Source organism: Cibotium barometz, chromosome 26 (genome assembly GCF_041138505.1).
Source record: "Cibotium barometz isolate CiBa-2024 chromosome 26, ASM4113850v1, whole genome shotgun sequence".
Lineage (NCBI taxonomy): Eukaryota > Viridiplantae > Streptophyta > Polypodiopsida > Cyatheales > Cibotiaceae > Cibotium > Cibotium barometz.
This window is the reverse complement of record NC_141071.1, coordinates 11,077,324-11,099,110: the sequence shown is the minus strand read 5'-3', so window position 1 is coordinate 11,099,110 and position 21,787 is coordinate 11,077,324. Positions and strand designations below refer to the sequence as shown.

The 21,787-nt window shown below is 43.5% G+C and overlaps 2 protein-coding genes across 7 annotated transcripts; one reads left to right on the top strand and one right to left on the bottom strand.

The window, feature by feature from the left end:
• Positions 1–907: 907 nt before the first annotated feature.
• LOC147623660 (uncharacterized) lies at positions 908–6,389 on the bottom strand. Of its 5 annotated transcripts, none has more exons than XM_086820868.1 (17): positions 6,158–6,386; positions 5,689–6,010; positions 5,556–5,595; positions 5,372–5,449; positions 5,214–5,300; positions 5,043–5,128; positions 4,830–4,913; positions 4,012–4,255; positions 3,753–3,871; positions 3,522–3,665; positions 3,328–3,444; positions 2,796–3,256; positions 2,067–2,704; positions 1,639–1,954; positions 1,425–1,555; positions 1,136–1,328; positions 908–1,068 (listed from the first exon to the last, which is right to left on the bottom strand). In XM_086820868.1, the coding sequence occupies exons 14-16, from the start codon at positions 1,815–1,817 to the stop codon at positions 1,324–1,326; spliced, it is 315 nt and encodes a 104-aa protein (XP_086676994.1). In that variant the 5' UTR covers positions 1,818–1,954; positions 2,067–2,704; positions 2,796–3,256; positions 3,328–3,444; positions 3,522–3,665; positions 3,753–3,871; positions 4,012–4,255; positions 4,830–4,913; positions 5,043–5,128; positions 5,214–5,300; positions 5,372–5,449; positions 5,556–5,595; positions 5,689–6,010; positions 6,158–6,386; the 3' UTR covers positions 908–1,068; positions 1,136–1,323. The 5 variants fall into 4 exon arrangements, with proteins under 5 accessions (XP_086676996.1, XP_086676998.1, XP_086676994.1 ...); XM_086820870.1 differs by having other exon boundaries at positions 6,158–6,389; XM_086820872.1 differs by having other exon boundaries at positions 4,830–4,910; positions 6,158–6,389.
• Positions 6,390–18,430: 12,041 nt separating this feature from the next.
• LOC147623659 (uncharacterized) lies at positions 18,431–20,696 on the top strand. 2 transcript variants are annotated; one of them, XM_086820249.1, is made up of 2 exons: positions 18,431–18,826; positions 20,283–20,696. In XM_086820249.1, exons 1-2 carry the CDS (start codon positions 18,514–18,516, stop codon positions 20,288–20,290), a joined length of 321 nt encoding a protein of 106 aa, XP_086676375.1. In that variant the 5' UTR covers positions 18,431–18,513; the 3' UTR covers positions 20,291–20,696. The 2 variants fall into 2 exon arrangements, with proteins under 2 accessions (XP_086676375.1, XP_086676374.1); XM_086820248.1 differs by lacking the exon at positions 20,283–20,696 and adding an exon at positions 19,392–19,698.
• The last annotated feature ends 1,091 nt before the right edge of the window (positions 20,697–21,787 follow it).

Below are 21,787 nucleotides of genomic sequence, written 5' to 3'. Positions count from 1 at the left end.
TCTTTCCAATGGCCGAGCTCGTGACCCTTGAGGTCTCCAAGCTCTACAACTCCTTGAGAAGCAATTCTATTGCATCTCTTATGAGTGTTGTCACACCGCTGCAACTCTCATGAGGATCTTTCCAATGGCCGAGCTCATAACCCTTGAGGTCTCCAAGCTCTACAACTCCTTGAGAAGCAATTCTATCGCATCTCTTGCGAGTGTTGTCACACCGCCGCGTTGCACTATGGGTGCTCATCCCTCCTCTCACCTCACTTCACTCACACACACTCACTAGGGTGTCCATTGAACATGGGGTAGGTGATGTAGGGGCATCGATGGGTCGGCACATGACAATATACGATGACTCATATGCCTATGTGGAAAACGTGTCATCGTATTCATGTGGCCCCAATGAGGATGATGAGTGATGCTTTGTGTTGACTCTAGCTAATGGTCAAATGATGTTTGATGTTTATGCATCAAAGCTTAGAATGATGTTAATGCAATCTCTGCAAATTTATATTTGCTATTATTAAAAGATTGCTTATGCTTTCTCAATATAGTTTGCGAAAAAGGTTGAGCACACATTTTGTTTGAATACCACATTTTTGCAAATCTCCCAAGATTACTTGTGCCTACTCGTATGTAATGTACAAAGGATTACTTGCATGAGACATGGAGTGAGTGTAACAATCGTTGACATGTTCGCAAAAAACAAAAAATGCATGTTATAAAAAAAGATTTACACATGCTCATCAAAGGTAAGTATATAAACATTTATGTGAATTGAAAACATCACATTATCTTACAATTTCAATTAAAAGTATGTAGCTTTTACAATCACATGAGTTTAAATGTACATTAGTTAAAAAGAAAATTAGATAAGGTAGAACAAGGCGCAAAATTTTGATTTATATTTCAAAGTTTGAGAACGATTACAAAGCCAAAACTAGAGTGTGCATACACATCTACGGTTTCAAAGGCACAAATACAAGGCTCACTGCACCAGTGTTTTCAGTAACCAACCCTGGATGTCTACACGTAATCTCGCCACATTCTCATTTGCAAACCTGTCACACGACCAAGCTGCAAAAAGCAAGTGAAGAATAAGAGTTAGCAACACAAAAAAAACTATAGCAAATAGAAGGCTTACCCAACCCCTAGGCATCTTTCGAGTGAAGATGTCCTCTGCCAAGTGCTTCATTGCCATCATGGTGTAGAAGCCACAGTCAATGGCATTGGGTTGTTGGGGCCCCTCAATGGTTTGAAACTCGAAGCCTGATGGGGACGCCAACAAAGCTGCAAGTGATGGCTCCGAACACATCTTGGCCATGCTTTCCATCACCCTATACCATAACGGATGTGGGTAATGTTAAATATCAACTCGAGCATACACTAACACACGGCACGAATATGCACAGACAGATGGTGGAGACACTTACCAGTGGGAAGGCAGTCTTTCAGATTAACAAGGCTGATAGAATCAAAGAAGAGAATCTCGGGGTTCACCCTGGGAATCCGTGGGACCCTCTTATGTGAATTGTTATATAGTGCAAACAAGCACCAATGTCCCCTGCATAGAATCGCAAACCTTGCATTGAACAAGTGACACAAAGTATACAAAGAGAGTACAAGTTACCTCCACAAGGCCCTTACCGAATCAAAACTGGCAAGAACATAAACACATAGGACATGAAATCGATTCCCTCAAGCATGCTAACCGATTGCGCCGTTGTTATCTTCTGTGAGTTTGATCGAATCGTCACGCCAAACCACAATGAGCCGACAAAACAAACTCTTCGGAAGGAGGTCCACCACCGCAAGGTATTCATCATGCATAGGGCAAACAAGTTCGTTGCCTTGGTGCTAGCCTCACACCCCAACAATATATTTATGAGGGCCTTGTCAATCTCCACCCACAATGGGAGGCATCCTCGTGCCCTCAAACATTATGGAGCAAGCCACGTCCAACCTGCATGTAACAAAAACCCATGATCAATGTGATAGGTAAACCCGAGCACATAGGCCGAATTACATACAGTGTGCCTTGCTTGTACATTGAGAAGCGGGAGTCATATACTCACCTCCACTTAGCCAAGTGCTCCATTAGTTGGCTCACTTTATGCCCGATCTCCATGGGATCCACGGCTTGCCCTATGTGGAAGGAAAAGTTGAACCCGACCTCAGGCACGAGGAGACTCATTATCGTAGGCGAGGGGCACATCATTCAAGTCCTCCTCAGGCTTATGGAGATATAAGCAACCACGTTGTTTGCCTCCTCCTCCTCAATCCCCTTGTCATTGCCCTCCTCGTTCGCATCCCTACAAGCCTCCTCATCAGCCTCATCAGCCTCATCATCCTCTACGATGTAGTCGTCACTCATCACCCTGATCATCCTCCTCACTCTCCTCAACGTCCTCACCCTCCTCACCCTCCTCACCCGACACCCTCATCAACGTCCTCCTCCTCCTCACCCTCATCCTCACACTCCTCATCACCCTCATCAGCCTCCTCATTGGCCCCCTCATCATTGTCCTCATCACCCTCATGGTCCTCACCCCCTTCTCCTCCTATGCACTGTCCATCATCCCCATCAGCCTCCCACCCCTGACACCACCATCACTCTCCTCCATGGTGCCTCCACAATAAGCTCATGACCCTGAGTGTCCCCCTCATCATCCTCGGAGCTAGATTCTACATTTTTGGTCCACCTTATATGCCTCTGCAATCCAAAAACCCGAGGTTATGAACAAATCACACGACACATGCAAGCATTCCAACAACATTTAAAAAGAAAGTGTTTTCATACTCACATTGGCGTCATACCCATCCTGTATACGCCTTCGTATGGCCTCCTTCTTCTCCTTTTGCCTCTCTTCATACCAAAGGACATGCCTCTTCATTTAGCCATCGATGAATTTTCCCCGTAGCATAACGCACTGCTCCTTGGGGATTTCATCCCATGCCTCGATTGCCCTAATACGACCCCTAGCCTCCACTTCATGAATATTTAGTTCACATTTGCGATCCACATTTGTAAATCGATCAATTTCCCATGCTTGGTCCCTTGTTGACAACCTTGGGCACCCGCAAGCCTAGAGCCAGTGGGTCTACCGCCAATCTTGCATAGGATGTCGACATTTAAGCCATGTGCACGCTTTACATGTTAGACCATCCTCATGCGCTTCTCGATGCACGTGTTTCTCTATGGACACGTCGAGGTGGCATGACATTGCTTGACAATTTTACCCCAGAGGTACAACTATATATAGGGCTGTAAAGTAAACACAGTTTCAATACACAAACCAGTAGTGGAAAGAGGAAGATAACCCAATCACAACAAACCTTCTCTTCGTGCGGGAGGATGGCTTGCAAAATAGTCCTCTTCATCGGGCATGGCGTCGGCTTGCCTCTCTGAGTGCCTTCGTGTGTCATAAGCTCCTTCCCCTTCCCTTGGCCCGGCTGCAATAAAGGGATGTACGGTTCAGTGGGAGAGAGAGGGGGGAGGGGAGAGAGAGAGAGAGTGGGGGGTATCAAACCTTTTATTGAACTGTTTTTTATTTAGCTTTCAAATTCCCTTCTTGGACAGTCGAGACTCCTTCTCCTCTTTCTTTTGTTAATTTCCTCCTCCTCTGTCTTTATGCCCCCTTCTCCACCTTCTTCTCCTCATTAGGCTTCTCCACCTATAGCACAATGTGGACCCAACATCAAATCCATTGTGTACAGATAACCCATGGCATATACAGGTAAACCATGCACCAAATAGTTACCATGGGGGGTGTGCCCTCCATCCTTGCTGCCCCCGTTCCCTTTCTCTTTTTTCCACTATCACCCATCTCCTTTTTTTGCTTCTTCACTTGTAGCACAAGCACAACTCGCATCTTATCCACTATGCACAGGTAAAGCCGACCAAACTCATACACCTTAAACTCAGGCATTTACAGGTAAACCCGAGCATTTACACGTAAACTCGGGCATACACAAGCAAACTCGGGCATACATAAGTGAGCCTAGGCATCGAATACTTACCATGGGGGGTGTTCCCTTAGTCATTGCTACCCCCACTGTTCGTTCTTTGGGCCCACCATCACTGTCTAATTTTCTGAACTTCACCACCTACAGTTTGTGCAGCTCATACACCCTAAACCCAGGCATACACAGGTGAACCCAGGCATCGAATACCTAATATGGGGGGTGTGCCCTTGGTCATTGCTACCCCCGTCGTTCATTCAGTCACCTCACCATCACCATACAATTTTCTCAACTTCACCACCTGCAATCCATCCAAGCAAAAACCCAAACATACAGGTAAAACCCACGGCCATATAGAAAAATCCAAACATACACAGGTGAACCCAGGCGTCGAATATGTGGGGGGTGTGCCCTTGGTCGTTGCCGCCCCTACCATTCATTCTCTAGGCCCACCATCACCGTCTAATTTTTTGAACTTCACCACTTGTAGCCCGTCCAAGCAAAACCCAAACATATAGGTAAAACTCGCAACCATATAGAAAAACCCGAGCATCTATAGGTAAACATGCGCGTCGAATACTTACCGTGGGTGTGCCCTCCGTTGCTACAGTAGATGCTAGTAATTTTTTTCTCTTTGCAACATCATCGTCTAATTTTTTAAACTTCTTCACAAAAGTAGAACCTAACATCAAACAGTGCTCATACACAAAAACACAGGCATGCAGAGGTAAATCTGGGCATGCAAAGGTAAACCCAAATCCAAACACACAAGTAAAAACCCGTGGTCCCAAAAACTAGGCATATACAAGTAAGCCCAGGTGTTAACATGTAAAGTTGGGCATCTATACAGGTAAACACGGGCATCGAATACTTACCGTGGGTGTGCCCTCCGTTGTTGCTACAGCAAGTGTTGGTCCTTTTTTTCTCTTTGCAGCATCACCATCTAATTTTTTAAACTTCTTCATAAGCAGAACCCAACATCAAACGACGCTCATACACAAAAACACAGGCATGCACATATAAACCTGCGATCCCACCCAAAAAAACCGAGCATTTATAGGAAAACCCTTCTAGCATCAAATACTTACCAAGGGGGGTGTGGCCTCCATCATTGTACCTCCGCCATTCGTTTTCTCTCTCCACCGTATATGTCCAATTTTTTGAGCTTCTTCACCTGTATGCAGCCCAAGCAGCATTCAACTCGTGGTCATAGAAAAAACCTGGGCACAGACAAGTAAACTCAGGCATCGAATACTCACTGTGGAAGCCTCCTCATCCATTGTTGCTTCCCCTGTTAGTTTTCTCTTTTTTCTAGCATCACCCGTCACCTCCTTACACTTCTCTACCTGCAGCACAAGCAGTTAGTCACAGAAAAACCCGGGCGTGCCGAGGCGAACCTCGGGTTGTGAATACCTACCCCAAGGGGTTTGTCCTTTGTCGTTGTTGTCCTCGTTAGTTTTCTCTTTTTCCCAACATCACCCATCGCCTCCTTACACTTCTCCACGTGTAGTACAAGCAGTTAGTCACATCAAATCTATTGCGTACAAAAAACAAAAAAACCCGAGCATATACAGGAAGCCTATGGGGTTGTGAATACCTACCGTGGGGGGGGTTTCCCTTAGTCGCCTCCTTAGACTTCACCTGCAGCACAAGCATTTAATCACATCAAATCCACTACATACAGAAAACAAAAAAACCCAGGCATATATAGGAAGCCTATGGGGTTGTGAATACCTATTATGGGGGCTTTGCCCTTAGTCATCTTGTTGCCCCCATTAGTTCTCTCTTTTTTCCACCATCACCCATCCCTTTTTGAGACTTTTCCACCTGCAAGCACTGGTAAACAAACCCAACATCAAAGCCACTATATACAAGTAAACCTGGGCACCAAGTGCTTTACTGATGCTCTTTGGTCTACGGAACGTTTCGTATTGCCCGTTTCCACCTTCATCGTGGGGGGTGGGTCCTCCGTCCTCGCAGCCACTCCTTTTCTCCTGCCAGACATAGTGCACACGCCTCGTGGGACTTGAGCGTACAAGGGGCAAAGGGCGCTGATCTGCACCCAGCAACCAAGCAATCCCTAGGGATCTAAGGTGCCCCGCTCAAAATAGCCAACCTTTTGAAGTTCGCAAGTGAGAATGAAAAGCAACACAGAATGAAAAGCAACATAGAATGAAAAGCAATGCAGAGATCTAAGGCACACCGCTCAAATTAGCCAAGTTGCCGAAGTTCGCAAAAAGCAAGAATGAAAAGTAATGCATCTTGCCTTGGGTCTCAACCCAAGCACAGACGCTACGCGAAGATCGCCTTGGTTTGCACTATCATGGCATGTGTGGGTCCCATGTGCCTACTCATGCCCTCATTACTCCAAGCAGCATTTGGTAACTGGAACCGAAGTGCTCGCATCTCTTTTTTGGACCGCGTAGACCACAGGCCTAGCCCACTTTTCGACCCCGTCCCGCTTTTTCCGACGAGTCTCCTATGCCCGGGTTTGCAGAAAATGTAAACCCAAGCCACTTGCCATGTGTACGCTGGTGATCTCCCCTCTTTCCATGCCCCGCTTCCATGCGGTTGATCCCTTCATCGGCCACATTAAAGCCTACGTGGAGATAGTGCTGAGGGGTGGCGAGACGGCAATCACATAGAAGAGCCAATCATGGGCGTGGCGGCAGATTTTGATAGTGTGAAGATTCAATGAGCTGCATGTTGTCCTTAAGCTCGCAGGTTCAGGTTTAAAAAGCTATGCAAATTTCCCTAACTTGAGCTACATACAAGAAGCTCTATAAACAAGCTCAAGTGTCAGGCATTTTGTATAGTGTTTAAAACGTTGTGCAAAATGCCTTATTAACTTTTAGTTTGATGAGGGTGTGAGCTTCAATGAGCCTTTAATGAAAAGATTCCCCGAATAACCCCTAATTCTCAGCAAGACCTCCATCCCTGCACACATCGCAGTGTCATGAGATGACTCTCACTTGCCAACATTGCACTGTCATGGGTTTAAAATGTTTCAAGTGTAAGGCATTGGCATAACATTTTAAAACATTGTCCAAAATGCCTTACTCACCATCAACGACCGGCATGACTCTCAAACTACCATGACTCTCATTGCCCACATCGCACTGTTGTGGGGGGTATAAAGCATTTCACGTGTAAGGCATTTTGCATAGCGTTTTAAGACTTTGTGCAAAATGCCTTACTCATCAACATATATCAAATCTCTCTCTCTCTCTCTCTCTCTCTCTCTCTCTCTCTCTCTCTCTCTCTCTCTCTCCTTAAGTTATATTAGAGCACTTCAAGTGTAGGAAATGTATACAAAAAGCACATATTCGAAATGGAATGATACTTTTTGTAGTTTATTCATGGGAGAGAGGAGACTATACTTTGTTTTTTTAATCCACTTGACCATGAAACGCATAGATTTATCTACCTATGTTGATCTCTGCACCGTTATGCACCGTCGACATTGACATCACCATTGCGCGTTTTGCACCACTGCATCGCGCTGCCATAGTGAGCCACTACATTGTGCCACCGCATTGCTATATTGCACCATTGTAGTGCGTTGTCGCACTGCGCCCTTGACACATGTAGTTATGTCACCACCGTCGATTGTCATCCTCGTCAGATCGTTGGGGAGAGTCATCATCGTCTCGCAGAGCATGCTTTTTCAACATAGGCCGACACAACTCCAGGATTTTCGGGTAGCTAGTTCCAATTTCTTTATTTATTTTATTTGTATTGAATATTATTTTTCATATACTCAAAATTTAAAAAAATTAAAATTAAAAAAAACATGAAAATGACATCTAGTGGGGGTATTCCACCACTTATCCCACTCTCGCCATGATCTTTAAACTTTATTCACTCGCAGGAATTCCCTTCGAAATAACATTTCAAACGTTGCCCAAGTACGAGGATGTGTGGCAATGTCGACCAAGCTCATCCACCTCTTGTATGCCTTACTTATCAATGACAGGCTTGCCTCTATGGGCCTTACCTCATGTGGCAAACAACTGCCTGAGGTTATGAACATCCGACCACTTCTACAGGAATATATTCAGTGCATCCTTGTTGCGCTCTTTCTTCTCCCCCCGAAGGTTGGCGTCTTTAGGTCCTTGAGGAAATTAGTAGATGCTACAAACTACTTCACAAGCATTGTGACTTGATTACCATCATAAGGCCCTGTAACCTCTCGAGAAGTAAATTGCACCCTCCTCTGCATGTGGATTTCTACGCAACAGTGCTACCCATGGGTGTGGCCAGCGTGGCATCCAAGTGAGCGTGAATGCTCCTAAGCATGGCTAAGATCTCACCCTGATTTTTCTCTAGGAATAGACCTAGACTCATGGGAGATTTCCATCTCAAAAATTTCCACATCCATGTCTGTATATAGATAGCATCGTCTCTTCATTGTACTTCTCCTCATCGAGGAGATCATCTTAGTGGAAGGGGATCCATTGACTCACACGAAACCAACAGGGCGGGCTACTGCGACTTGGTGCATTCACCCAAGCTTGGCCTACGAGAGGTCGAAATTCAGTCTGGGTCCAATGCCTCTCTGTTTGACCTTTCTAGAAAGTCAACTATGCATGGTTGTGACCACTATATCTCCCTCACCCAACATATCTCTAACTACCGTGAAATTGTCTTGAAGTTAAAGGGAATAGATGAATTCCAAACTCTATACGGGTTCACAAGGGGCTTGCCCCCTGATTATGAGGTTTATGTTGAGCCTAAGCAGCCCAAAGATTTCAATGAAGCAATTAAATATGCCCATATTTATGATGACATTCTACATTAAACCAAATGCGGCCTTAGTAAGACAATTGATGAGACGAGAAGGGTGGTAATTTTAAAAGAAAGTCATTTCGCAAAGTAACAACAGGCAGGGGAGTCAGAGCAATCAGAAGGGATAAGGTGTGCGTTGGTTGAAGAAACCATGCCAGAGAAAACCAAGCAAAAATCCAAAAGCACCAATAATACGTAAAAGCTAAGAAGGAAAATTTGTGCTTTAACTTCTTTGAGTCGGGACATAGGAAGGCATCATGTCCTAAGTTGGACACTGGGGAGGGAGTTTGAGTGATGCCAAAAAGGATGGAAATTCTTGAGCCAGATTCATACTATCCAGTGATTACCTCTTAGTTTCACAGAGTTCAGAGAGGTCATGGTTTATCATATGGATAATGCCCATGCTTGCTACGTGATACAGTCTATGTGGTAGCCATCATTCGGACCACATGATTTGGTTTGATTATGTGGCAGGATAGGTGGCCGTAGAGTCACCATCATGATTGATGATGGTGACACACGCAACTTCCTTAACTGTGCATTGGTTAAGAAGTTACAGTTACCTGAGACTAAGAGTGAACAAGACCATAAGTATATGGTCTTGTTAGCTAATGGTCACAATAATATTGTTTGGGACACGTTGGTCTTAGGGGTGTCACTAGCTATGTGGGATTACGAAACTTCATTAGACTTTCAGGTCATGCATTTGGCTAGAGCCGATATTTATCTAGGCAGGGAGTGGTTATACAACCTGGGCTCTACCCTACAGCATAGCTACTAGGATAATACCCTAGAGTTCATGCATGAGGGGAAATTAGTGAGGCTACAGGGTGAGCGTGAGAGGGTGAGCGTGAGGTACCAGCTACTGCACCCGTTATTTCATCCCTAGAGTTGTGCCATGCCAACGAGTTGATAATATTCATGAGGTATATCTTTGTATCCTCTTACATAATTTTGTTTCCGTAGATGAAGCATATGTTGATAATGTTGTTTCCGTTGATGAAACAAGTGTTAAAGTTAATGTTTTCGTGGTTTAAGCAATGAAAATGTAAACAGCCTTGGAAGACACCCCTATTCGTTGAACACTATTTTGTCATCATTGTGAACAAAATCTAAAGGTCGAAACCAAGTGAATAAAAACTATCAAGTATGGAGCCATTTTCAGTTCTTTATTGTGAGAGTTTAGGGATGTTTTTCTCGATGATTTGCCAGATGGTGTTCCACCATCTAGGGATATTGACCATAGCATTGAGGTGCTCCCTGGTTTGAAACTTGTAAGCAAGCCTGCTTATAAAATTAGCCACTCTGAAGTATAGAAGGTGGAACGATAATTAGTCAAGTACGTGAAGAAAGGGTTCATAAGACCAAGCTCTTCACCATGGGCATCACCCATTCTTTTGGTAAAAAAGAAAGATGGGTCTATATGGATGTGCATAGACTATCGTGCTCTAATTAGATTACGATTAAGAACAAATACCCAAATGCCACACATTGACGAGTTGTTTGTGATAGAATGTGCAGCAGAAGAAGGAAAAGTGGAAACACAGGAGAGAGAGTGAGAGAGAGAGAGAGATGGAGAGGACACACAGGTGAGAACCTGCTCTCAATATCATCATCCAAAGGAATACATGTCTCGAGCAAGAGGGGAGAAAACCTCGTATGTGAGGGACTGTAGCAAACAATGCTAAGCAAGCAGTGGAGAATGAGGGAGGCAAGCCACCTATATATATGCCCATATGAAGGCAGCCGACTAGGGAAAAAGTCCTCCACAACTAGGTAAAAATACCCAAGACTCCATAAAATGGGGAATAATATGGGAAAACATATGTGGGGCGTGACCATCCCCTCTAGTTAACATGGTCAGCCCTAGAGGCTAAAATAGGACACCAAACAAGAAGCCAACAAGAAGGGGATGATGTCTAACACCCCCTCTCAGCACTGGGGATGCTGAGTGAACTCCAAGAAGCAAGAGACGCTATCCTCGATCAAAGATGAAAGACTACAGAAACAGGTACCAAGAAAGCTCCACAAGCAATCCCCTCAGCAACTCAGCTCTACAAAAACAACAGAACAAGCTGCCAGGCCCTGGAAGAAAACAATCATGTAGGCTGCGACGTGTTGCTCCAAATAATGGTTCCAAACCCAAGTGTAAGAACACTCCGCAAAGTCGAATGTCGTGTGCCAACCTGGAGAAGGTATGAAAAACCTTAAAACCAACCAAGACCAGATCTTGTTGTATATAATCAATCCTAGGAGAAGCAAACTATTCCTCACTGGAACCCTCAAAAGAAATAGAGTCAATCTACTCCAACTCTGTACTAAGAGTAGCCAAATGCTGTACAAAAGCATCCTTTGAAAAGGTCGGCATCACAAGATGTAAAGACTATGTAGAAAAGATGGGGTCCATCTACTCAAACTCCGTACCATGAGTTGCCCAATGCTGTACATAAGTACACGCCCACTGAGGTGGGCATCGCAAGATGAAAGGACTCCACATCCCCCTTTGAAAAAAAAAGTCGTCGGACTGGTACAAGCCCAACCTGATTCTGATCCAAATCCAAAAACTCTGGAAGTACCATTGTGGGCTAGGCACAGTTAGCAACCACAACATCCAAAGCATCCCACCACTGGGTCCAAAAAACCATCCTCCAAAACAACAAACCTACACACTGCAGCAAACCAAATGCTGAACTGGCAGAGGGGCATCCTTAGAAGCATCACAAAGAGATGTAGAGATAGACTCCTCACAATGAGGAAGGGAAGCAGGAATATAAACTGCAACGGTAACAAAGTCCTCAAAAGCATCACTGAGAGCAGAAGACTGTTCCATAAGTAGAATCAGATCCCAAGAATCAGATCCCAAGAATCAGCAACAAATAAATGATCCATGTGAAAGGATCACACCTCAAGGGAAAAAACACCCTCCTGGTTCTGCAAACACTACAAAGAACACAGGCTTAGACAAAATAAACTCTGCTAAGGATCTTTGAAAAGATCACTGCTCTCCTCCAAAATCTGTAAACTCCTGTTCACAGAAGAAAGTCTCCACAGATACAAAACAGCTCCCGAAACTGATCCTCAAGTGAAGTAGCTGGAGATGGGCCCCCTTTGAGTGTAGAAAACTCTTTTGGGAAGAAAACCGCAACCAAAACACTGTTGTCGAGCAAAAATAGCACTCCATCGCCAATAGAAGGCAAGGAACATGAAGAAACTGGTAAACTGTGTAAGCCAGGAACAAAACACAGGTATAAATGCTCCAAAAATCAGCAAAACGCTGCTGAAATCAGAAATTTAGTATCCTCCTCAAGTACCAAACTACCTCCAAAGTCACAATGCAAACAAAAACCCCTCTGCTGGTGATATGTGTCCACTAGAGAAGAAAACGAAGCCAAACAAGGGCTACAAACCTGAAAATTTAGGCCAACCAGTGTCCACACCTCCTATGAGGAAAAACGCTGAAGAGAAGGTACCTTCGGGTCCAACAAACAAAGCCCAGATGAAGGTAGAGCTGCCAGCAAGATCAGTCCAGAAAAACGTAGCAACTATGGCTGCAAATCTGAAAACGCAGAATGATTTGGGATAGTAGATAGGGCAAACTTTGGAAATGGAGAAGAAATAGGTAGATCCAAGCCTTAGATCAACAAATCGACATCAGAAAACCTGTAAGAGAAAAAACACAGCATGTAGGCTGCTGCTGTCCTGCATAGAGTAGGCGGCCAGCACTACAGGGGGGGTAGATGCTGCTTAATACTGAAGACTTGCTGCAAAACTGCTGTAGACAACACCTGTAGAAAAACGCAGCACTCCAAGGTGCTGCTGCCCTGAAAAAAGAGCAACCGATGAAAGAAGGGAAAGTGGAAACATAGGAGAGAGAGTGAGAGAGGAAACACAGGTGAGAACCTGCTCTCAATATCATCATCCAAAGGAATACATGTCCCGAGCAAGAGGGGAGAAAACCTCGTATGTGAGGGACTAAAGCAAACAATGCTAAGCAAGCAGTGAAGAATAAGGGAGGCAATCCAGCTATATATATTCCCATATGAAGGTAGGCGACTAGGGAAAAAGTCCTCCACAACTAGGGAAAATACCTCCACGACTAGGGAAAAATACCCAAGACTCCATAAAATGGGGAATAATATGGAAAACATATGTGAGGGGTGACCAGCCCCTCTAGCTAACATGGTCAGTCCTAGAGGCTAAAATAGGACACCAAACAGGAAGCCGGCAAGAAGGGGATGACGTCTAACAGTTTGACCAACTTAATGGTGCACGTTACTTTTCTAGGATTGATCTTAGATCGGGGTATCACCAAGTTAAGATAAGGGAACATGATATTCCCAAGCCTGCATTTAGGACTGGTTTTGGACATTATGAGTTCCTAGTTATGTCATTCGGCGAATGTGCCCGTGACGTTTATAACACTGATGGACAATGTGTTACGTCCATACTTAGGAAAATTCATAGTAGTTTTCATAGATGGAGCATAGATGGCATACTAGTTTACAGTAAATCCAGAAAGAAACATTTCGAATTACTTAGAAAAAATAAGTTATTTGCGAAGGAAATTACATGCACATTTGTTGCTAAGGAAAATTAATATTTGGGTCATATTATATCCACAGAGGGAATGTGGATGGACCATAAGAAGGTGGAATCCATTCTCAAATGGCCGGAACCAAGAAACCTAGAATAATTGAAGTTTTTCCAAGGCTTGTCGGGGTTTTACCAATAGTATGTCAAGGACTACATGAATATCACAATCCCCTTAACGGATTAGTTAAGGACAAAGGACAAAACTATTCGTTTGGTAGAATCCTCAACAAAGAATTTAAAAAAAAACTCAAAGTAGCCAAAGCCATGGCACTTGTTTTTAGTATTATAGATCCCAATAAACCGTTTATACTAGAGATAGAGGTGAGTGGGAAGGCCATAGGGGTGGTTTTAATGCAAAGGGGACCCTTGTTGCATTTGAAAGCAAAGGCTTAACCACACCCAGCGTAACTACTCGTCGGCCTAGGAGCAAGAGTTACCAGCTTTTATTCATGCTCTAAAAAGGTGGCAACATTATTTGTATGGCACTACTTTTGACATCCAAATGCACCATGAAATTCTGAAATAGCTTTCCAATCAAAATGAGAAAAGCTCGGTGGTGGGCGGAGATCCTACAAGAGTTTGACATGTAGCTTTGTAACCAGAGAGGTAAATTTAACGTTGTAGCAGATGTGCTGAGTTGAATGCCAATGGTGAACGAGTTGAGTTTCACCACAATCACTCCGTGGTATGTGCGAGCATGATCCAGTCTTTTCAAAGGTATGGCTTGCTATATGTGGCCACACTTGTTATCACCTTCCTCGTTCGAAAGAAGTGCTAATCTAGAGCGATTAGCCGAGGTTTTGACGAGAAGAAGAGTGGGAACTAGTTTGGAGAGACTAGATAAGTCTCTTAGGTTATGTACTGAGACAAAGAGCTTAGGGGTGGACCCTTCACAACCACTTAACATTGATTCACTTGGGGGTGATAAAGTTCGTCAGGGGAAAAAGTATAGACACTATTCCATTGACAATGAGTACCTTCTCTACGAGGTTAGAGTTTGTGTACCAACCATTCGTGAATTTGAGTGCCAAATTCTTATTGAAAGTCACAATAGCTTGAGTGTTAGTCATGCTCGGATACAGAAGACCTATGCACTAGTTAAAAGACAGTTTTATTGGCCAAGTTTGTTTAAGAACATCCAAGACTTTGTTCTAAAATGCAAAAAGTGTTAGGTCAATAAACATGATCGCCTCAAGATTGGAGGTTTGCTACATTTATTGGATATTCCCAAAGGGAAATGGGAGAGTATTTCCATGGATTCTGTCACTAGTTTACCTAAAATGACTCGAGGGAATGATTCGATTTGGGTATTGGTTGACAGATTGACCAAGATGGTCAAATTTATACCTACTAAAAAGGAGGTGAAAACTCCTGAGCTAGCTAGGTTGTTTATTGAACATCTCTTGAGTTAGCTAGGTTATTTATCAAACATCTCTACAAGCTATATGGTCTGCCCGTAGATATAGTTTCGGATAGGGATAGAAAATTTGATAGTCACTTTTGAAGGGAAGTCTTCAAAAAGTTAGACACTCCTCTGAGTATGAGTATGGATGATCATTCGTAGTCTAATGGCCGGACAGAGAGAGTCAACCAAGTGTTAGAGGCACATGTTTCTAGTGTATGTTAGTAAAAAGCAATCCACATTTGGAGTTTACTTATAATAGTTCAAAATATTCAGCAAGACGACTAGATTTAGTCCATTCATGTTAATGTATGGTTTCCACTGAGATTTCATGTGGCCATAGGGCTACAAAAGGAGAAGATTCAGTTTATCAAGGATTTCCTTAAAGACATGCAAGATATGCTAAAAATAGCAAGAGATAGCATTCATAGTGCACAAGCTTGTGCAAAAACGTATGCTGACAAGAGCTGTAGAGAAGTGACCTTTGAAGAGGGTGACTTTGTTTTCTTGAAAGTCCTACGAAGTCGGAGACTTAAGATAGGAAAGTGTCAAAAGCTTTCTCCTAGATATTGCAGTTGTTTAAAATCCTTAAGAAGATTGGTAGCGTAGCATACAAACTTGACTTACCAGAGAGCTCTCGAGTACATCTTGTTTTTCATGTCAGTAGACTCTCAAATATCATCGACCATAAGAAGAACATAGTCACTCCTAACATTTCGGTGGAACTTGTTAAATCCCGTGTCTCTTCCACATGAAGTCGAGAAGATTCTTGAATTTAGAGAACAGAAGATGAGGCATATTGTGTATCGAGAGGCACTTATTAAGTGGAAGGATAGAGAGGATGTAGCATCCACATGGGAACGCTTAAGTACACTTACTATCCAGAGTTTGTTTTCGCAAACGAAAACTCTTCTTAAGGGGGAGGTAATGTCACGTAGCGTGTAACACATGTAAGTCTGGACTGGTCTTGGAGTACTCACGACGTCGAATGCGAGCGACAAGTAAGTCGAGGGTTCAAGGGTGAGTCGTTTGGGTCGGAGTACTGCGGGGGGCTAGGCTAGTGTGGGTAGGTAGGCCATTACATATAGCCCGACAAGATGGGGGGATCCCTCATTCTGCTCTATGGCTAGGAGGTGAACATGAGCCTTCTCCATCTCCGCGTAGTCAGAGTGTGTCCCATGTGTGTCCGTAGCGACATCCCAGTAAGAGTGCTTTCATGTGTGGATCAAAAAAGAGGAAAATGTTCATAGATTTTGGCACCCAACACAAATTTGAGATTTCACAAGCCAAGATACATGTCATGGGACACTCTTAAGAATTGGTGGAATGTCCATGGATCCTATGCCCCATTAAGCGGGCAACCCGCCCATTTTACATACACGTGGTCTCGCAAGACCAATCATAACACAAGTTGTCACTCACTACCATGATGAAAAAGAGGCTAATAATACATTTCCTTGGGATTAGGCTAATAAAAGAAATGGCACTTGAATTAGAGTCTAGATGCCCCATAACTAGCTCCCCGTTGTAGCACACAAAGAGCGTGGCTTTGCCCATAGGAAACAACCTGCAAAGAGTGGTTTTGCCCATAGGAAACAACCTGCAAAGACTGCCTACTATGCCCATTCTGCTTTCTATCATGCTGACACAACCTCCTTCCTTGAGGGTAAACCATAGTGATTCGGGAAAGACCAAAGCATTGCCAAATGACGAAACAAAGGAGGGAGTCCAAGAACTCCAGAATCACATATGTTGTGAAACCACATGGTGCAACTACATGTTACTCTTACAAATAGTAATCTACCATTATCCACACCTTAAATTGACCCAAAATTGCATGTGCACACCATTGTACCCTTAGGGAAACCTCTATTTTACAATATTTCCATTGCCAAAGGACCCCCCACATCAACAAGTGGTAGTGTCCTATAAAGAACACATTGAATGCCTCAAAAGATGCAGCATTGACACCATCGTGTCATGGTTATGGAGTAGACCACTTTTACAAAGATTTCCCCTTGTGAGCAATTGCTAATTCCACAATTGAAGGCTTGCATGTGAAAAACTTGAATGTGCCAAGCATTTAGCATGGCAAGATAATGAATGTGCTCACACACTACAAAAGCCTCTACCTCGAAGCCTGCTAAGGAAAAGGCATTTAGCATGGCAAGATAATGAATGTGCTCACACACTACAAAAGCCTCTACCTCGAAGCCTGCTAAGGAAAAAGCTTCTACCTCGAGCCCGCTAAGGAAAAACGTGTGCAAATGATGAATGACAAGCCCACCACAAGTGGCAAAAAGAAAACACTCTCAAGACACACGTCAAAAAAGATGATGATAGAGTTACCATACATACTGGCTTTGAACAGAGCCAAGACTCATTATCTGACAATGAGATCGATGACTATCTGAATGCTTAGCTAAATACTCAAATATCCTTGAGGAGAAACACAAGCTAGAAGAATCCCAATGCTTAGTTGAGAAAGTCCAAGCCAAAACTTGAACCTAAACCAAAGGATCATCACACACGATTTGTGTTGAACTTAAACAAGAGGAGTATCACACAGGATTTGTGTTGAACTTGAACAAGAGGAGTATCAGATTGTAAGAACTTTAAAATCCATTTAAGGTGGCAACAACTAATCCTTTTGCGACCTACTCTTTGGTGGGAGGGAATGGACGCAAGACCCTGCTTGTGAAAACCCAGGCCTTTGAAACCCGTACCTATGATGAAACCTACCAAGTAGCTTCCACAAGTGCTCGAGGCCATTGATGAAAACTCCCAGGCACTATCGGACTCTACAAAGGAATTTGACAAGGACTTCGAACTTCAAAGAGGAACTTCAAGGACTCAATAAGTGCATACACATAATACGAAAGAGCATTCGAGCTCCACATCCCTCCACCCAAAGAAGGATCAGATTGCGATTCCTATACACCATAGCTAGCCCAGGTCATGCACCTAGTAAAGGGGAATACAAACCCAGGGACATTGCTGGTCTCTCTTTCTTATCTTGTGAAATTAAAACTCCCATTGGCACATTGCTACGTGCAAACAAGCCAAAGCCTATGGAAGGATATATATGACTAGATGGAGCCATGGTTCAAGGCCTCAAAATAAGAACCATGGGGTTAAGTTTTAGACAAACTTTTGTGGTGACGAACTTTAGTAGCCAACCATGTGTGTTTTGACATAATCATAGGACAAACTTGGGGGTATCATCCAAGCCCTCAAAACTAGAACCATGGGGTTAAGTTTCAGACAAATTTTCATGGTAATTAATGAACTTTAGTAGCTAGCCATGTGTGTTTGACATAATCCTAGGATGTCCCTACATGCACAAGTCTCGATTGATCCACAACTGGGGCATTGACCACATCTATATTCGGAACAAGCACGAAACGTTAAAGGTCAATCTCCACACGTGGAGAGCACACTCCATGGGAAGACACTTTCTACTCAACGAGTGTGTCATTGCGACTGTCTTCATATATGTGGCCTTTAGGACGTTAATATCATGATCATCGTCATCTCATCAACATCATCTCTCTACTCTTGTCAAGGTCCGCGCACACGTGTGAAAGTCTCTCATTGTGCAAAGGCGGTCAATGGAGCAGCTAATAATAATAATAATAATAATTATAATAATACGCATCGAGCCTATCTATAAAGCCTAGCCATGGGGGATTGTCGTCTTCAAAGCCTCGCTCCCCAAGGGCACATGATACACATAAGATACAGTTGCACAGAGAGAAAGAAAGATAGCCATAGCCATGGCCGTGAATAGCCGACCTTTCTCATATCTAAACCCTAACGCCCCCCTTTTCGTTCCTGCCGCTTTCCTGCAGGCCGAGGACTTCTCCCCCGAGTGGTGGCGCCTCGTCCACACCTGCCCTGCCTTTCGCGAGTACTGGCTCCGAGACCGCTACGACTGCAGCAGCGATGGCGAAGAGATCACTGCAGAAGACCTCGACGAGCTCGACGCCGTTGAAGATCTCCTGGACCTCCAGGTCGACCTCGTAGAGATGGAACGTGCCGAGGAGGCCTGGCGGTTAGGGTTAGAAGAAGACCTCATCTCATCAAATGGTAAGCTGTTTCAATCCGTAAGTATGGTTTGTTGAATCTTCTAAGATTTCTGAAAGGCTAATGGGGGGCTAGTGAGGCTTTCTGAAACCCTAATCCAAAATCTTTCTGAACCTCTTTTTGAAGGGGGAAACCGTAATTAGGGTCAAGTAAGCTTCTTTTACGTAATTTTTTGAAGTTCTATCAAGGCTTTGTAACTGCAGATTTGAAGGAATCTCGTCTTGTTGAGTTTTTCTCTGTGCTGTGGTGTTTGCAATGTGAAATCTTGTCTTGGGTTATATTTATGACTGGGATAGTGAGTTTGTCGTTGTTACAAACGATATGAAGTCTCTGGATATGCAGTAGAAGAGGATCGGTGTAGTGTCTATTCCTGGTAAGCTATATTTAACCCTAAACATGCCTGCAAGGGTGCACAGGCCAGATATTTGCAGGTGCACAGGCCAGATACATTATCATTAGCTATGGTGGTGCAGTTATATGTCACGTTACAGGTTTTTGTTGTGTCCATGATAATATTAGTTATGTTTTTTTGTCGTGTTAATGATGGCTGTGACATTTTTTGATGCAGTTTTGTGTTGACCTCAACTGTCTGATTGTTTTTGGAGCGATGGTACTGGTATGCTTTCTCCTAGATGCTGTGATACTTCCCTTTGCGTCAATGTATCAGGGCGCCCAAGCATATGTGAGAGATTGTAAACAACTCTTGAATCTCTCCCTAATAACCTGGGAAGCGGGGTTCTTTTTGTACACAACACTGTTTACATGTATGCTGGGTGATAGGCCCGGCAGTATGGCTTTTACAGGAGCTCAAAACAGAGCTTGTACAGAAGCAAATCTCAACTGTAAAAAAGAAAAGAAAAGAGTTTTTAAGTGTATTGGCTTGCTCCTCCTACTCTGTGCGTTCTTTTTCTCAGTCCTCTGTTCTGCTTGTTCCTTATAAAAAAAAGCACTCACAAACATGGGTATTAAGCACTGAGCTAGGGTGCAAATATATGGCTCCCTATCTGGTGAGTTATCCATTCCTGTGCAAATGCATGGCTCCTTATCTGGTGAGTTTACCCTTTCCTGTGCAAATATATGGCTCCTTATCTGGTGAGTTTACCTATTCCTTGAGGTACGTGACACCTTTAACACTAAACAATGTGGGTGGAGTGTCACGACCTTTACATGTTATAGCTTGTTCCTGCTGAGGTGTGCTTTTTAATTTGTTGTACAAGGGAAGATTGTTTCTTCAGGTGTGTCTGGTTTGTTGAAGAAGGGCGCTTGGCTTATTGCAGTATGCTCCACTAAACATGTCAACATTATCACATATGCCGGGGGATGGCATTTCTACTGCACTTTGAAAAAATCAAGAGGGATAGTGATGCTGGTCAATTCACATTTCATTGATAGAAATTGAAAATGGCAAGCTAGGTAAATGGGTACTAAGAAGCCTCCTGGGCATGACTTTGATGTGCAGTTTACTGAACAAAGATGGCCGCCAACATTTTGGTGCACAGTACTATATCTGAGTATATTTTTGACTGTCAGCAAATGAATGGGTAGGAAAGTTGAGCGGGCTCATCGCCTGACATGAGTGTCCTTCCATATCTGTTAAGTGTAATTGGAACTGATGCGGATCTTTGTCATCATGCTCTGCTGAAGTAAAATGCTGTGAACAAAATGCGAGCTGTATGATTTAGCTTCATGAGGTGGCTGATCTTTACTTCGTTTTATTTACTGCTTGTTCTTATTGTGTGCCCATCCTTTGCACAAAGGCCTCTAATAGCTGGAAAAGTGAGTGTACTCTCACATCTCAAAAATCAAGCTCATTTAACATGTAAAGTGAGCCTATTATTTGGTAGGGTCATATCATAATGGAATGTTTAGTGTGATGCTCATCTTTCTTTTGGTGACGAGAGTTTGCCAACAATTATGCCATCACTATACGTTCTTTTTTATTTTTTCATTTATTGTTTTTCTCCGCGTGAATGGCATTGCCTCAATGCAATCATCATGCTCATCACTCAGGTAATGGAAAAGAGTGGTCCTTTGGACTTTTTGGGTGACAATCATTCTCTCATGATATGCGGTCCCACCACAATTGCATGTTTGTTGTGTTGAAAAGGTTTATGCAAAAATAATGAAGGGAACCAGTTGACTAGCAACTTCATCATTTACCCCTTGGCTATCGAGAAACAAGTCAAGCTCAGAGATGGTAGCTCTTTTATGCTGCATTCTCTGAAGGTTAACTGATTCAAACACCGAAATATTCCTCCTGTTGTTACATACATATCTAAGCATTAACCTTTCCATAATCCATCAATATGAACATCGGATTATGCACCTGCAGATTAGCTGATGAGCCCTCTCCCAACTGGCTTTTACCGGCTGAACTGTAGATTTGGCAAAAGTTGTCACTCCAAAGCAAGAGGAGCAAAAATGTAATCATGTTTCCTCTGCTCTCCTGCACTCGGACAAAGCCTAGACCCCAGCTCTTTTCTTGGTAGCATTCTTGCCAGGAGCAGACAACTTATTCTTAGGCACGATATTGCTATATTCGTGCGCATTTTCCGTCAATCATCGCCTCTCATTGAAAGGAGTGCTAAATCGGAGCAATTAGCTGAGGTTTTTGTGAGAAGAAGAGTGAGTGCAGGTCTGGAGTGATCAAACAAATCTTTTAGGTTATGTACTGAGACACAGAGTGCTCAAGGGTGGATCCTTCACGCCCACTTGACCCTATGTCGAATGGGGGTGATAAAATTTATCAAGAAAAAGTGAGATATTTTAATCGATATTGGTTTTGACTTTCAATGAGCTCAAATTTTATTGAAAGTCACATATCTAAGATGCTTGTTATTCTAGATAAAGTCCTGAACTCGTCAATTTTGGTGTGACCAAATTGCCAAGAGTGTTCAGTGTGTATTTTGGGTAGGCATGGAAGTGTTTTCACGCTATGCTCAGGCATTGCAACAGTTGGCCATG

Bases quoted from the DNA above. Each gene is read 5' to 3' on its own strand.
- LOC147623660 (XM_086820868.1), bottom strand. From the start codon at position 1,817: ATGATGAATACCTTGCGGTGGTGGACCTCCTTCCGAAGAGTTTGTTTT. The intron at 1,556-1,638 runs GTAAGGGCCTTG...GATTCTATGCAG, and splicing joins TTCTTGCCAGTTTTGATTCG to GGGACATTGGTGCTTGTTTG.
- LOC147623659 (XM_086820248.1), top strand. From the start codon at position 18,514: ATGGCCGTGAATAGCCGACCTTTCTCATATCTAAACCCTAACGCCCCC.